General features: G+C 38.3%; 1 protein-coding gene across 1 annotated transcript in view; it reads left to right on the plus strand.

Annotated features, from left to right (window-relative positions):
• The window catches only part of PCNX2 (pecanex 2), a 156644-nt gene that overhangs the window by 83324 nt on the left and 58573 nt on the right, over nucleotides 1-14747 (plus strand). The window contains exon 21 of the mRNA XM_049830562.1: nucleotides 4545-4722. Within this exon, the coding sequence (XP_049686519.1) occupies nucleotides 4545-4722 (178 nt within the window). The remainder of the gene's footprint in view (nucleotides 1-4544; nucleotides 4723-14747) is intronic.

Genomic DNA, 14747 nt, shown 5'->3' on the forward strand with positions numbered 1-14747 from the left:
TCATTGGCTCTGCTGAAAGAAAAAAGCAAAACTACCTTAGCACATGCTAAGACATGACTCCAGTGAGAGAGAAATTAAAAGATTAAAGAGCTATATATAGATATACATGGAATGTCTGAATGTCAATTAAAAGCAAGACACACTATACCAGGCTGCAGGTGTTTGATGGGCATAAACACAGTGGGGTAACTAGAATTAATCATATGAAAATGAGAAATCTAGGCTGGATATCAGGAAACATTTCCTACCTGAGGATTTTTAAGACTATGGCGTAGTCTCCCAAAGGAGTTGTCGGAAGCTTCACCACACAAGTCTTTTAAGGCAAGACTGAATAAAATATTCAGCAGACTAGAATGGTGTAGTCCCGCATTAAGAGTGGTTTGAGAAAGGTAGGAATATAAGTTTTTTCCAGACTCCGATGTCTCTGATATTAAGCAGAACTGGTGATGCTGATCCATGAAAAAACAGTATGATCCTTGCAGACAGACTTTTATGGTAAATATTTTGTTCAGTGGCTTGCCTGCTGCAGATATTCAGCAGGCTTAGTGACTGCAGTATCCCCAGTGGGCAGAGTTTCTGCAGTCTTTTTATCAGAATGACAGTGATGCAGATCATAAAAACAAAGAAACAGCCTGTGTTCAGGAAGGAAGGTTCCAATAGCAGGAAAAACTGCTGGAGGAGGGGGAGTTCCTCAGTATTAATAATGATGTAGATTCTTAACTTTAAATATTAGATAGAAGAACTTCGATGTAAAAATTGCATGTTGTTTTAATTATTCTTCTCTCTTGAAGAGCAATACAGCTTTAGGGACTACACAACTATAAGGAAAAGCTGGCCTCTGCTTACAGGGGCTGAAAGTAGGACTAGGGCATTAGTCAAATTTTCTGCAGATTCCTCCCAGACAACTACTTTTCCAGAGAGACTCTCACTAGTCATTCAGAGATAGCCTGTGTAGTCCCCCATTGACCTTTTTCCCCAGGCACTTTGGAGATGCTAAGGCCAAGGTGCTTCAGGAGTTTAGGTGTATTGTCCAGGGTGAAACTGAGTTCACACTCATCCCTCTATTTGGTACTGCAAGGCTGGGAGAACTAGAAAGTCATCAAAATGTCATTTGTCACTCGTTAGCAGACGTGACTGAATACATGCACGGAGCAAATATGTAAGGTTAGGAAGGTGCTATTTTTACATAGTCATTCCTCCAAGCTAGGTTGCACTTTAAAGTATCACCTCCCTCAAGTGTTCAGAAGTAGTGAGTCAGTCCCCCAGAAATCTTGAGATTAAAGGAAGTAATTACATTTGTCTGCCTCTGATTGTTTGGCCTGTAGGGGAATACCATGACAGTCCGTCCTTTCCCCATCCCCCTAGTGTCTCTGTGATCACCTTAGATTTAAAACCTGTGTTTTCTCCTTTTGCTTGTAACTGAGGTCTATCCACAACACCCCCAAGCATCCCTCCTTCTCTGGCACTCCTCTTTAATAAGCTTCCCCTACAGCTACCGTGTAAATGCCACACATAAAACATTTGTCCTCAGATCCTACCTCTTTCTCTTCAACTCTGTAAGCCCATGAAGGATCCTGGATTCTCCTTGCTCCTTCCATATACCGTGTTACTGAGGGTTGTACTTTCTCTGCTTTAATACATAAATACCCGTTTTCTGTTGTCGGAACATTCCTTAGTTATTTACCACCTAAAGATCAGACTGCATCGTGCCTTAGAGAAGGGACGGCAGCACTTCCCTGCTCTGTGTCTGAAAGCGAGATGATACATTTTGCATCGTTTGATTTTGGAGTTTTTCTCAATTTGAATGTATTTTTCAAAGAAGCTTCATCTTGCTTTGTGATTTAAAGGATTGAAGCGGTTTCCTTCTTGAGGAAGGCAGCAGAACAGCTCCTTCACAGTCAGGAGTTTGCTTGAGCTTTCCAGAGCCTGACGTGCTGGTTATTAATGGGACCCATGCTGACAAGCTGAAAAGCTTGCCCCGTGTTACCTGCTGCAGAGGCTTCAGAAATAAGCCCCCCTTCTCTTTCTCTTGCTTTCTCTCTGCTGGGAGTTAAGGCCCCAGGAGAAGCATCTTGTGTGGCAATAGCTTGAAAGAAGAGGGATAATGAGCAAATTATTTTCTGTTACACCTGAGATCATTATTTTATAAAATGTCATTTTTTGGTGAAATTTTCTGCATGTTAACAGATCAAATGAGGAAAAATCCCCCTTTTGCTCTATGATCTGGAAGTTTTCCGTGTGAAAATTCCTCCATGTTGCAAGAATTTTCTTCTTTCTGAAGAATGCGAGATCCAACTGGTTCATACAGGATACACTGAGATGGCTTCTAGTGGCTTCAGAATCTATTTAGCTTAGTCACTAGGTTTTCTATTCAGAAATCTGGGGCAAATTGAAAAGAACAGCTTTGACAAGGTGAGAAATAAGGTCAGCTTGGCATTTCATTCCAACAGTGATGTCCTGGTGATCCTTTAGAATGACCTGCACTCAAATAAAGTTGCATCTGCATTACAGGAAGATACACAATAATGAATAAATGCCACATAAAATATAATCAGCCTGGAAATGTACAGACTTACGAGCCTTTCTAGAATGATGAAAACCTCTTTAGAGCTTTCTGGCCTGACAAGTGTCAGTCATGGCAGTAGGTATTCTCCTGGTTTGCAGCAGGATGGAGGAGAACCTTCCATGTATTTTGCAAATACCTGGCCTACTCTTAAGACCCTCATTATGCACTGAAGTCCCCATCTATTTTCACCAGCATCAAAAAAGCAATGCATCTCCGAAAAAGTGAATGTGCTTAATTTACTTGAGAGAAGTCACCTGGCTCTCAATTAACAGGGTGTTACTTGTACATGTCTATTAGGTTTGGGCTGTCTTTTCAGGAATAGATCCAGTACGGTTCTTGGACATCAACGTGCAAAACTGCAATCCAAACATACTTGGTCAACTGCCAGAAAACCCTGAGGGTACCTGATATGACTAAATACTCCTGAATTTGACTTGATGGTTCATTAGGAGGCTTGAGATGTACTTCTGAACATGGCCAGAGCTTTCTGAATAAATCACTTTTATCTTATACCGACTAGGACCCAGAAACCCAAAGGTTTTGAGCTGAGAGCTGTTTTTGCAGCATCCCCAGTATGTGATCAAGATTGAGTTCACAAAATACTGCTTTGATTTCCTTCCTTTTAAAAACCTTGGTGGAGAAGTTGGTATTGCCCCTTTCGTTTAATAGGAGTCTAACTGTTAAACACTTTCCAGGAAAGTAAAGGCTATGGGAGGTTTGCTCTTAATCCCTCCTGCTTTGTTGGTAAGGAAATTCTTACAGGAGTGGGGAATCGTGTTCCAATTCCTGCTCCTGATGCTGTTCCTGTGGTTTTTAGTGGTTGTTGGATAAAATACAGAACCATGCAAGTGTTCGTGGTCTGGAGCCCAGTACTGTCTCATCTCAGGGGGATGCCTGTCTACCCAGGTGATCTAAAAATGTATGTGTCTGAGACCTTTCTAGGATCTAACCGCTGGAATAGGTGGTATTATCAAGAGATCAAAATTGCTGTCCAAGCAAGACCATCTTTCTAATTATGTGAAGTATCTTCAAAACAAAATTTAAAAATGTGAACAACCTGAAGTCTGTAAGTTCAGATAGATATCCAGAGACCGGAGTGTTTTTTTAAATTCAAGGGGTGCCAACACATTACCTCCATCTTTCCTTCTCATATAATTGTATTTTCTTTTCTTACACAGAAAACTGTGTAGTTTTCTGGAAATTTAAAAGAGGGGCATTGTCTTCTTGGAGATATAGCAGCAAGCACTTTAATTTTTAAAGATTGGACTTCTTGATTCTCTGTGTGGTCACTTACTATTTAGAGTTCTCAGCTTAAGTTCACCCTCTAGAATATAATAAGGGAGAGTAAAATGCAGACTGCCTGTATTTTACAACACATAGATGCAACACAATTTCTTTTCATCTGATGAAGTAATTACTATATAGAAAAGATGACTTTCCGATCAAGAACGATGGTAAGAATTTCAACCATTTCATGTCTATGGGTGTTTCTATCCAGAATTTTGGCATTGTGTGTAATGAAATTAGGAGAATAATTATAAACTGTGTCATCAAGTGAAATCCGTAGTAGTAAAAAAACTGGAGTGGGTTCAAGACATTTTTTTCAAATTACAGTAATGTATTAATGGAAGTGCCAAGATATTTCTGAAACTGAAATTTTATTTTAAGACCTATATAAAAATTTCCTTTCTAGATTCTTGGTTTTTAACAGTCAATACTACTGTTTTTAGTACAAAGTTCATTCTTTATTACAGATTACAAGTGTTTGATAATGATAAGGGAAAAATATGAAGTTGCACATGGGTAAAATAAATGTGATTATTAAAAGAACATAGGATTAATATCAGAAATCAATAAGATTCGTAGATTTAGATATACATAGCAATCTAAAATACATCTGGTACAGCTGTTTGTATTTCAGAGCTTCATAATTTATGACTTTGACTTGATTAGGTTTTTCTTTCTGCCTTTCTTACAGCTGTGATATTATCCTGATAACAGTTGCTGGGATGAAACTCCTCCGTTCCTCATTCTGTAATCCTATTAATCAATTTGTTACTTTGAGCTTTACTGTAATCTTCTTCCGATTTGACTATAGAGACATTTCAGAAAATTTCTTGCTGGATTTCTTCATGATGTCCATTGTGTTTCACAAGGCAAGTTTTATAGCTCCTGTCATTTCTTTGGAAAATACATTTCATAGCTTTATTTATCTTCCCAGTGTCACTGTGCTGATCAATATGTGGTAGGATTTTTTAGAAGTAATCAATGCATATATAGACACAGTTTATTGGTACTATAGAGGAAAAAAAAATCTGTAAACTGAAAACAAGGTTCCAGTTAAACGTCTTCTCTGTTTTTTGCAATGTTTTGCATTTATTTTTTGTTCACTTGTTGCTATAGAAAGTTCAGAATTGTCATTTTCAAGAGGAGAACCCTCAATGAGTTGGAAAGAGCCTCTTGGGTCATTAGTGCAGGGCTGCCCTCCAGATCAATCGCCTGGTGTTTTTATCTAGGTTTCCTTTGAATGCCTCTAGTGTTTGACTCAACAACTTCCTTTGGGAAGTTATTCCATTATCTAATCATCCTCATGATAATAAATGTTTTCCTAATGTCAGCCTTAACGTTTTTCTTTTCCTATTTTCAGTCTGTTATCCTTGTGATGCTGCCCTTAACCTTAACCTCAGAGCTCCTTCCTCTCTTTTACATTGTTAACTCTTGGAGTGTGTTCTACTTGAATTTACCTTAAAAAAAATTCTTTCTGTATCAGTCAGATCAGATCCTGTCTTGATTTGCTATCTATGCTGTTTCACTGAAAAAAAGCAGGTTTAACTGATACCTTGATAAAACATGGGAAAATATTGAAGACTTGCTTAAAGCTTTTACCAATTCTTTTGTATTTTGTTTCGTTTTTAAACTTGTTGGTCCCCAATTGCCATAACATATGATACAGTTTGTCTAGGGGTAACTCTGGGGAGGTGTTTGGTTTTGTTGTTGTTCAGGGTTTTTTTTGTCAGGCTTGTTGGTTTGGTTTCTTTTTCTAAAATACTCCTATTATATGTGTGAGTATGACCCAGCTAGCACCACTTAATTTCTGAGAGGAGAAAGACGTGGTTCCATATTTACTGCTGCATGTGCTGTGGAGATGCCCAACAGTGCGCGTGGAGATATTTAGCCCTTCTACACAAAGAGTGTCAGCTCGCACTGCTGTCCTTGCTCCCCTGGAAAGTTTCAGGCTTTCTAAGGAAAGGTCCAGTTCATTGGTGTTATGTTGGGAGTTCCCAGTCATTAAGGCAAAGAGTGAAGCAGAAATTAAATGCTTTTCCTGGTTTATTTCTGTGCTGCTGTAAGGGAGGAGGAGAAGGGAGGAATTAAAATAGGGTTAGAGTAATTTTTTAAACTTCTTACCTTGGAGTGGAAGATGAGCAGTGAAAGTGATGCAGAGGTTGGTAACATTGTGGCAGTTTTCGGTATTTGTTGCATTACCATGTTCCCTAGAGTAAGGGGTGAATTTCTATCTCCAGAGAAGATTGTCAGTGATGTGCATCAGTGGACATCCCATGCCTGGATAATGGCTTATTTAGTACTGAAACTCATTCTTCAAAAACTCATTACAGGATCAAAAAATTAGCACCCCAGAATTGAAAATCTTGCAATTCATTAATTCTTTTGAAAATGTTGACCTTGTGAGCATATCACAAAATACTGGTGTGGATTATTGCATGGTTTTGGAAGAGAGAGATGTAAACGCTTTTCAGTGGGTTTTTGTGGGGGAGTTGCTTGGGTAGTTTGAAGCTACTGTTTATAGTAGAAAGACTAGTGATAGCTGTACAAATGAGATAACAAAGGATGCATACCAAATTAAGCAGAGATACTTGCTAGAATAACTACTACTCTATTAGACTGAAAGCTTGTTTTCAAACTACAGACATGTTTTGAAAATGTAGTTTTAGCATTGGTCTGCCATCTTCATATCTGATAATATCTGAAATTTTGCAGGTCATTAGTTCATCAAGTAGACTTGTCCCTGTTCCATTTTAAAAAATTGAATTAAACGGTTGAATTATTTATATTATAGAAGCACATGTGCAGTTACACAATGATCATTAAAGCCAATCTGAAAAATAGCATTGCAGATGATAGCAATTAAAGCCCTATTAATTTCAAATCATAAAGGGCATAAGTTTTCTTTACCCTAATTAAGGTCTGAGCTTTAATTAGCTCAATATTGTGGACCTTTAGTAAAGGATATGGTCACTTGAGGATAAAGATGATGTGTGTTTATTCCATACTATAGGCCCTAAGCAAGCTGCATCCACCTCAGTTCCTAAAAGCGTTATGGGTCTTCACAGATGCTGTCAGTCTGCAGTTCAGTCATTTTTATGTTTGCAACTATTTTTAAAAAGGAAAACCAAAACTGAAATAGTCTCTATTACCATCACCTTTGGCTATGCAGAACTTATTACACAGCCATGGCTGATTTCTGCTTACTCATTGAAAATGTAAACTTGCCACCCTCTGAATTCGGGAACACTAGAAGTGCTGTGCCTTAGTCATAGTGATGGTAATTTTTAAGCATGGTTACCCCACAAAAAAATATTTGCATGCTCTCAAAGCACTGTGGTAGTAAGCATTTATTTTTTTCTGCCAGGCACTGTGGAAGAAGGCATCTAAATTCAACAGACATTCACAACTGCTCTAGTGTGCAGTGAAGCCGATTATGTTAAATAAAACTTTGCTAATAATGTTGGTGGAATATTTCTGAATATCTCACTGATTGTACTTCCCTCGTTTTCCCCATTGTGCTGTTGATTCAATGTAATTTAGTCAAATCAGAAGCTCCAAATGAGCATGTGGCTCCCTAAACAAGTTGAGGCATGGAAGTCCGAATTGCTGCTCACAGATTTTTATCTCTGTTTGCAAATAGCCAAGCCACCCACACGGGTAACACAGAGAACAAGAGAGTCTATTCAGTTCTATCCCTGAGGATTTTTTTAATCAACCTGGATTTTTTGGTCCTTTTAACATTGTAGGACTTACTAATGTGACACAGTTAATTCACTACTTTTTAAAAAATCATTAGCTGTTTACATTTTGACAAGTTGCAGAATGTGAAAACTTAATGCTAAAAGTTGATTAGGCATATGCAGAGTGTTCTGTTTTGTCTTTCAAATTGCCTTGGGAAGGGACCAAGATAAATGTTTAGGAAAGACCTTTTTATTTATTTTTAAGAATGATTGCAGCTTTCAGTTCAAGTGGAACAGGAGTTCTCCATCTTTCTTATGGTAAGACTTTTGCTGTAGCCAGCCCAGTTTGTGTCCTTGGCTACAGCCTGGGATTCTTCTGTCTAAAACTCTTGTTGTCTATATTCTTTAAATCAGAGCTGAATGGCTTCTTAAAAATACATGGTTGCCATTCAAAAATTGTGGGTGTAATGCTCTGATGTATGCTCTACAGGAATTCAAACTGGATAATCAAGACAGTCTTCTTGGTCTACATGACTTTGTGTAAACTTTTCAAATGAGCCAGTTGTTCTCCCTGGACTTTTTAGAAGATGATGTCAGCGCAAAGGTTAATAAGAATGTTCATATTAGTTGAAAATAGAATACCACAAATAACTGAGAATATATTCTTCATAGGCATAGCAAAGATGGAATATGTAACAGGACTTAGGAGATTTCTTTCTAGACTTTTAACAGTAGGAGAAACTCCGAGACTTTTTCTGTAATAGGGTAAAAAATGTGGGAATATTAACCAGTTTGAATAAACTATTTGGGAATGATGAAAAGATGGGCCTTTCTTCCACCCTTCTGATGTCTACTGACATAATACTTAACCAAGCAAAAACTCTGAACACATGCAACACACATGAGAGGGAGAGCACATGGACAGTTAAGTGCATGTTGTAGCTCATCTAGTCCATCTTTCTTCAGTGTGATCAAAAAAAAAGGGAAAAAGCAACACGCCCAGCACTGCCCTCCTTGGCAGATGTGAGCTCCTTTTAAAGGATGTCTGGAGTAACAACTGTTCAGAGTCAAGAATGAACAGGCATTATTAAGTGTGAAGTAGAAACCAATGCAAATCATTCAAACAGCAAGGATACTGGTTTGGAACTGGCTGAGTGTTAACAAAGATGCTCAGGGCAAGGCTTGTCCCAGCTCTTTTGCTGTGTTCTCTTAACGATGCGGCTTTCCATTTCATCGAGTGCCATGGGCATCCTGTAAATCTTGCTGGTGGAGAGGGATCATAGTGTCTCCCTGAACTGCTTTTGGAACCTCAAGTGGAGCTGATGTTGAGCTGAAGGAGCAAAGACAGCAAAAAAAAATTGGTAGTGCAAATGTGGATGCTTCTGGCTGTAGTGTGCTCTTGGCTACTAGAAAAAACTGGTGGGGTTTTTTGCCAGTCTGTTCACTACTGGGAGCAACCAGCAGTGTGTTGGAGATTCCTGTATGCCAAACTGTGGTAAACTGGCTCTTTGACCAGCAACTCTTTCATATGTAGAGCACAACTGAGAAATGATACCTGTACTTTGGAATATGTGTTCTTCACAAATCAGTGTAGCTTCCTTTAAGCTCTAAAGAAAGAGCCATCCCTAGCTTACACACTCATCTACTACACAGATCCGGATGGGAATGATAAGACCCAGTGTCATTAACCCTCTAATGCCTAGGACTAAAACTTCCTATCTCTTTCAGTGTCTTGTATGTTACTGGCAGGCAGTTTAATGGCCTCTTAATTTGTGTGTGTGGATGAACTAATTAGCAATACTAAAATATGAAATCACCTTATATTTTCTTACAGTCAAGTCCTCTGAGGGTTCTGAATTTGTCTTCATGCATAAGGCAAAATAATCAAAGAACCAGAGCTTGTTAAATTTGCCTTCATTAACACTGAATTCATTTGCCTAAGTACTCTTACCCCTGCTGAGCTCACTTAAGAATACAATTTCCCTGTCTGATATTTTTTCTTCTTTCTCAGAATACATTTTCCAGCTAATAAGGAATCCACATTTTTTATTTTTTTTTAAGAATTTTTCTGTATACTTTTTTCTGCCCATAGTGTCAGTGTCACACATTTATGAAAGATGATCTTTATGTCAAAGTAACTCCAGCTAAGACAGCCAGTTTGTAACAACCTGCCAGACCTGTGCTGATCAGGCTAAACTTTCAACATCTACAACACAATCCCTTGGACAGACAAGAAATTATGCATGTCATCTTATTTCCTTCATTTTATGTGAAAGTGTTACCAAGTGCATTGACCTGCTTGGTGCTTTGTTGAAGTCAAGTAATTAACCTATTAGATCTTTTTATTGCCTTTGTGGCAATAAAACTCTTTGTTAGTTGGCATGGCCCATTGATTGATTTAGGTGCTACTTATAAGTCAAGAGCCTCAATCTGTTTCCTTTCCCCTTCTGATTTTTCATCCTTCTCCAAATCTGATGTTTCACTTCAAAGCTTCTGGCACTAAGTTGTTAATTCATATTTTAATCCATTTCTTGCCATTCGTGCATACTGAAATCCAATGTCTTAATCAGCTGCACCCTCTTGGCTCACAGCTGTTTCCTCAACTTTTGATATCTGGCATATAAACCTTGTTAAGACACTTTCTGCTGAGTAAAATACCCAAGGCTATATCTGATATTTGACAGGATAATCCCAGTGGTATTTTCCATAGACTCCTTAACTCTCTTGAGCACTGTACAGTTCATGTTTCCTTTTAATATTGGAGAAATGGTTTAATTGATTTTTCATTCAGCCTTCTGTCACTGACCTCTTTGTCAGACTTCATTCCTGATTCCCAAATTGCATTTTCTCTCTCTTTTTGGTTTTTTGTTGTTGTGTTTGTTTTTTTTCCTTTAGAATGGGACCGATGTACTCAGGGGTACAGGGTGACATGCACGCGCTCCCCGGGTCAGTCTGGCTCACTGCGCACTGAGGACTATTAATGTACATCCATGCTGGCAGAGGTGTGTTCTGGATCTGTTGATGCAGGCACTGAAAGAGAAATCTTGGGTATCTGGCGCTTCAGCACACAACTTACTCTGTGCAGTTTTTATGTCCGTTTTTAGTAAAGGAGATTTCTGGGAGGATACAGTCCTGGCAGGAGCCATGCCTATGAAGGCTTTGCAGAAGAGGCTGGATCAATGCAGCTCCCAGCTGATTTATTTCACTTGTCTGGCCTTCTGCAAATTAAGCTGATTAGCTCTGATCTTGTCCTTTTTGCCCACCTCCAGAGACAGGGGAGTTGGTTTCTGATAGTACCACACGCTCCTTCCCTGGGCTCTTGCTGTCAGCTGACAGTGTAGGAAGAAGCAGCATCTGCCATGAGCAGATCTAGGGCTGTTAGGTTTTATCATCATCTTATTGTCATAATCCTCATCATACTTGCTTCTGCCTGATGGTTAACATTTAACTTCAAATGTAAGGCTTCCAAGGCTTGTTACTCAAACTGTTTAAAACATGCCTGTTTTGTACACTGTCAATGTTAAGTGCTGAACACTGTGTTTCAGGAATATATTCCTCCGAGGTTTGATATCAGAGCCTTGGACTGATTATATTTTGATCCTCTTACATATGTTGCATTAGACAATGATCTTCAAATCCCACAATATAAAGGCTTCAAATGCCTGTAAGCAGATGCAAATAATGACAGCCTGGAAAGTATTTGTTGTAGATTCAAACATAGTGCTGTTCAAATACACCAATAGAATGTCACAATGACTTAAGACATAAACATTAAAGACCATTAATATTTCCAGTAAATCTTGTTTTGTAGGATTTCGTAGGTGAAGTTTGTTTTAAATGGCATTAAATAAAAACCAGAAAGTCAATGATTTGGAAAACAAAGCCATGAACTAGAATAAAATAATTCCACCTAAGTTTAATTTCATATCCATAAACACATACATGCTCACAACTTTTCCTTCTTAATGTATCTTAATTTTTGTTGACATACAAAAAAAAAAAAAAAAATTACCAGTAGGTATTAGAATTTAAGTCCAAGACTTGGACCTACCAATTGACCAGAATTAGCTTAACAGGAGAAACTAAATACCCCCCGCAGCATCCGAGAGCCTGAGTTCAAATCTGTCTCAAGTTCTCAGGATCTAAACAGGAATATAAAGAAATACCTGTTCAAAGCAGGAAATAATTGCTTTCTACATTTAACTTTTTTAATCTCTCAATTTTGTGTTGCACATAGAGCATATAGCCATATGTATATGACAGTTATTTTTGTTTAAAACCAATTTGTACATACACTTTTTTAAAACATAGAAAAATTCAAGCTTAGCAAGAAAATGTTAATGTTTATGCATTATTTAGTCCCAGTATTGCCAAGGAGTCTGCCCACACAGAGTCCCAACAGATGCTAAACAGATAGAAAGGCTGCCAAAAGCTGAAAGCACTGCATAGTCTCTATCTCACATTCAGTGTCATTTAAATTCAGGTGTTAATCTCTGCCTAGTTTATTGAAATCTACCAAAGTGAGAAAAGATCACATTTTAGTGATGATTCAGACTTGCAAAATCTTTTTCTTTCTTTTTTTTTAATGTATGTTACCTAATTTCCATTAACTTCTAGTTTGTAATGTTACTTAAATTTGGCTAAGTAAGAATAACCAGATTTAAAAGAAATCCTATTTCAGATAAGTCTTTGCCTTTGCTTTGTTTATAGAGGTATAGGATACTAGCTTATGCACCAGAGGTCTGTATTGGCTTCAGAACTCATAGAAGACTTAAGGATGATTAAGATGATAAAATGTGTGTCCATATAAAAGAAATATGAAAGATAGATGAATGTTCTGAACTTTCACTTAACAGTAGTGGGAATGTGCTAGATGAAATTCACTGAATATACTGATAATTTGAACTCTTTATCAAAGGCTTAAAAACTGTTTACTGTGCAAAACTGTCACATGAGTAAAGATATCTAGGAATATTCGAACTTTATGTCCCCTAAATAATATATCATTTTTCTGCTTAGTGAACTGTAGAAAACACTGAAGATCTAAGAAGACTTAATAAAAATATTCTTTTATAAATCATCCTAAACTGGGATGCAGAAGTCTTCATGAAAAATTGATCTTTTACACGTTTAAGGAAATTGTTATAAACAGAGGGTGAAAACTCAGCACAGAATTGTTTGTTCACTTGTTTTGTTACGCTTTCACTTTAGATAGGAAGGTTCCCCCTTTGTATCTAACACTGCTAAAAAGTATTCCTCACACCCTCAGGAGCAAGTTTTTACCCTCATTCAGACAAAACTTTCCTGAGGATACACTGCGTACTTCACAGAATCACAGAAGGGCTGAGGTGTCCCATCAGGTCCCATGGAGGTGGTTTTCTCTAGTTTGTTTAAACGGACCCTTCATTAATCCTTCACTACTTCGGGTGTCTTCATTTCTCCGTGCTTTCCCACAAGTCTCGGGTGTCTGCGATTCCTGAAGGCTTACCAGTGAAGACCAAGGCCAAGAAGGCATTGAGTACTTCAGCCTTCTCCATGCCCTTGGTCACCAGGTCCCCTGCCCCATTCAGCAGCGGGTCCATGGGTTTTTTCCCCAGTCTGTCTTTTGCTGCCAATAGACCTGTAGAAGTCATTCTGTTGCTTTTTACTTTCCTCACCGGATTCAACTCCAGACGGGCTTTGGCTTTCCTAACCCTTTCTAATCCTATATTGTTTCTGACAATTTAAAAAAGATGTTGAAGGTTTTCCTCTTTAGCTAGTGTCTTACGGTTATTGAAGACTGAAATGCAGTTAGTTGTAGTTGAAATACCAGACTGACTGTTTCTGAGGATCAGCTTCCTCCTATTTATGAAGGGAATTTTTTAGCAGCTTCAGTTTCTTTCTGCAGGAAAAGCAATAGCGCTTTGTGAAGCCTTGGAGTTCCTATACCACGTGTAGGAGAAAGCATTTTGTAAATTGGGTAGAACTGACAAAGAGAAGTATTTTTTTCAGATGGTTCTAGCAAAATGAAGAAGAGAAAATGTAAAGTCAAGTCCTCCCTTCCTAATTCTCTCTATTATAGTTGCTAGGTGACATCACCTTTAGCAATTACAGTTAGATATGTAAAATGCTAATGGCACGTTACCCTTAAGGTGTTTTGCAGAACATGCCCTGGAAGCAGTAATTTAAGCGGTAATAGGGGCACTTGACAACTCTTAATGAAAGCAGTAGCTTGAAAATCACACATTTGCAGGCCTTTAGGTGCAGTCTCATAAGGCTCTCAAAAACCAAGAGGTTCACTACAGCATTCTTCTTGCATTCATGTTTTTGCGAATGGAAATGAGCTCCATTGCCTGTCTTGTGAAAACATTAGCCAAGAGGCAGGCGTTTGAAAGAAACAACAGCAAGATCAAGCAGTGGCGAATGTGGAAGTAGGAGGACTTGTTAGAAGCAACAGGGACTTGGGGTCTATGGGCTGTTTTGCAAGAATGTGTAAATATTAAAGAATGATTAAAACAATGTAATGGAACGAGAAGCCAGAAGGGTCTCCTCCTGGGTTTGGTTTCCTAGCAAACGCAAAACCTGAATTTTATTTGAGGTTTGAAAACCTTTTGATGAACCCTGAGCTTTGAGCACAGCTGGGGTGATTTATGGCTTTGTGATTTCAATCTGTAACAAGCAGAACTTTGCTGAGTTGTCCTGCAGTTTTGAATTTTTGAGGTTTCAGATGTGAGTCATTAGCTTTTTCAGCCCTTCACTGTAAATCTTTTAGCAGATACAATTTTTCTCCCAGCTGTTCATTCAGACATATCAGATAAATAAAAATTAAGGAAAACAAAGCAACCCCACAACCTGCTAAACAGGGTTCAAACAAATAAGTCAGTTCTATTTGCTGTTCAGTTTTACTTGCCTACTTTATCTAATGTTGTAGTTTTCAAGTCACAGGTGGTGCTTTTGAGAGAAAACAAAGTTGGCAAGATAGGCATTTCTCAAACTGAGTCGGGTTAACCAGGCTGTGCCTTGAAGAGATGGTAACAGCTTGTTTTTCTCAGGGCTTTGCTGGTTTTAAATAGTATGCCTGTGCAAAGTTAACATAATCTGTATTTTGCATATTGCTCCTAATTTGACTCATGCCAAAGCACAGAAAGCATGTGAAGCACTGCTCGCATCTCAGCTGGAAGGTTTATCAGTTGTTACTGGAGTTAGCGGCTGCTTCTGTGGTGCTTGCTTGGTAG

The sequence above is a fragment of the Accipiter gentilis genome, chromosome 28, assembly GCF_929443795.1.
Source record: "Accipiter gentilis chromosome 28, bAccGen1.1, whole genome shotgun sequence".
In the NCBI taxonomy this organism is placed as follows: domain Eukaryota; kingdom Metazoa; phylum Chordata; class Aves; order Accipitriformes; family Accipitridae; genus Astur; species Astur gentilis.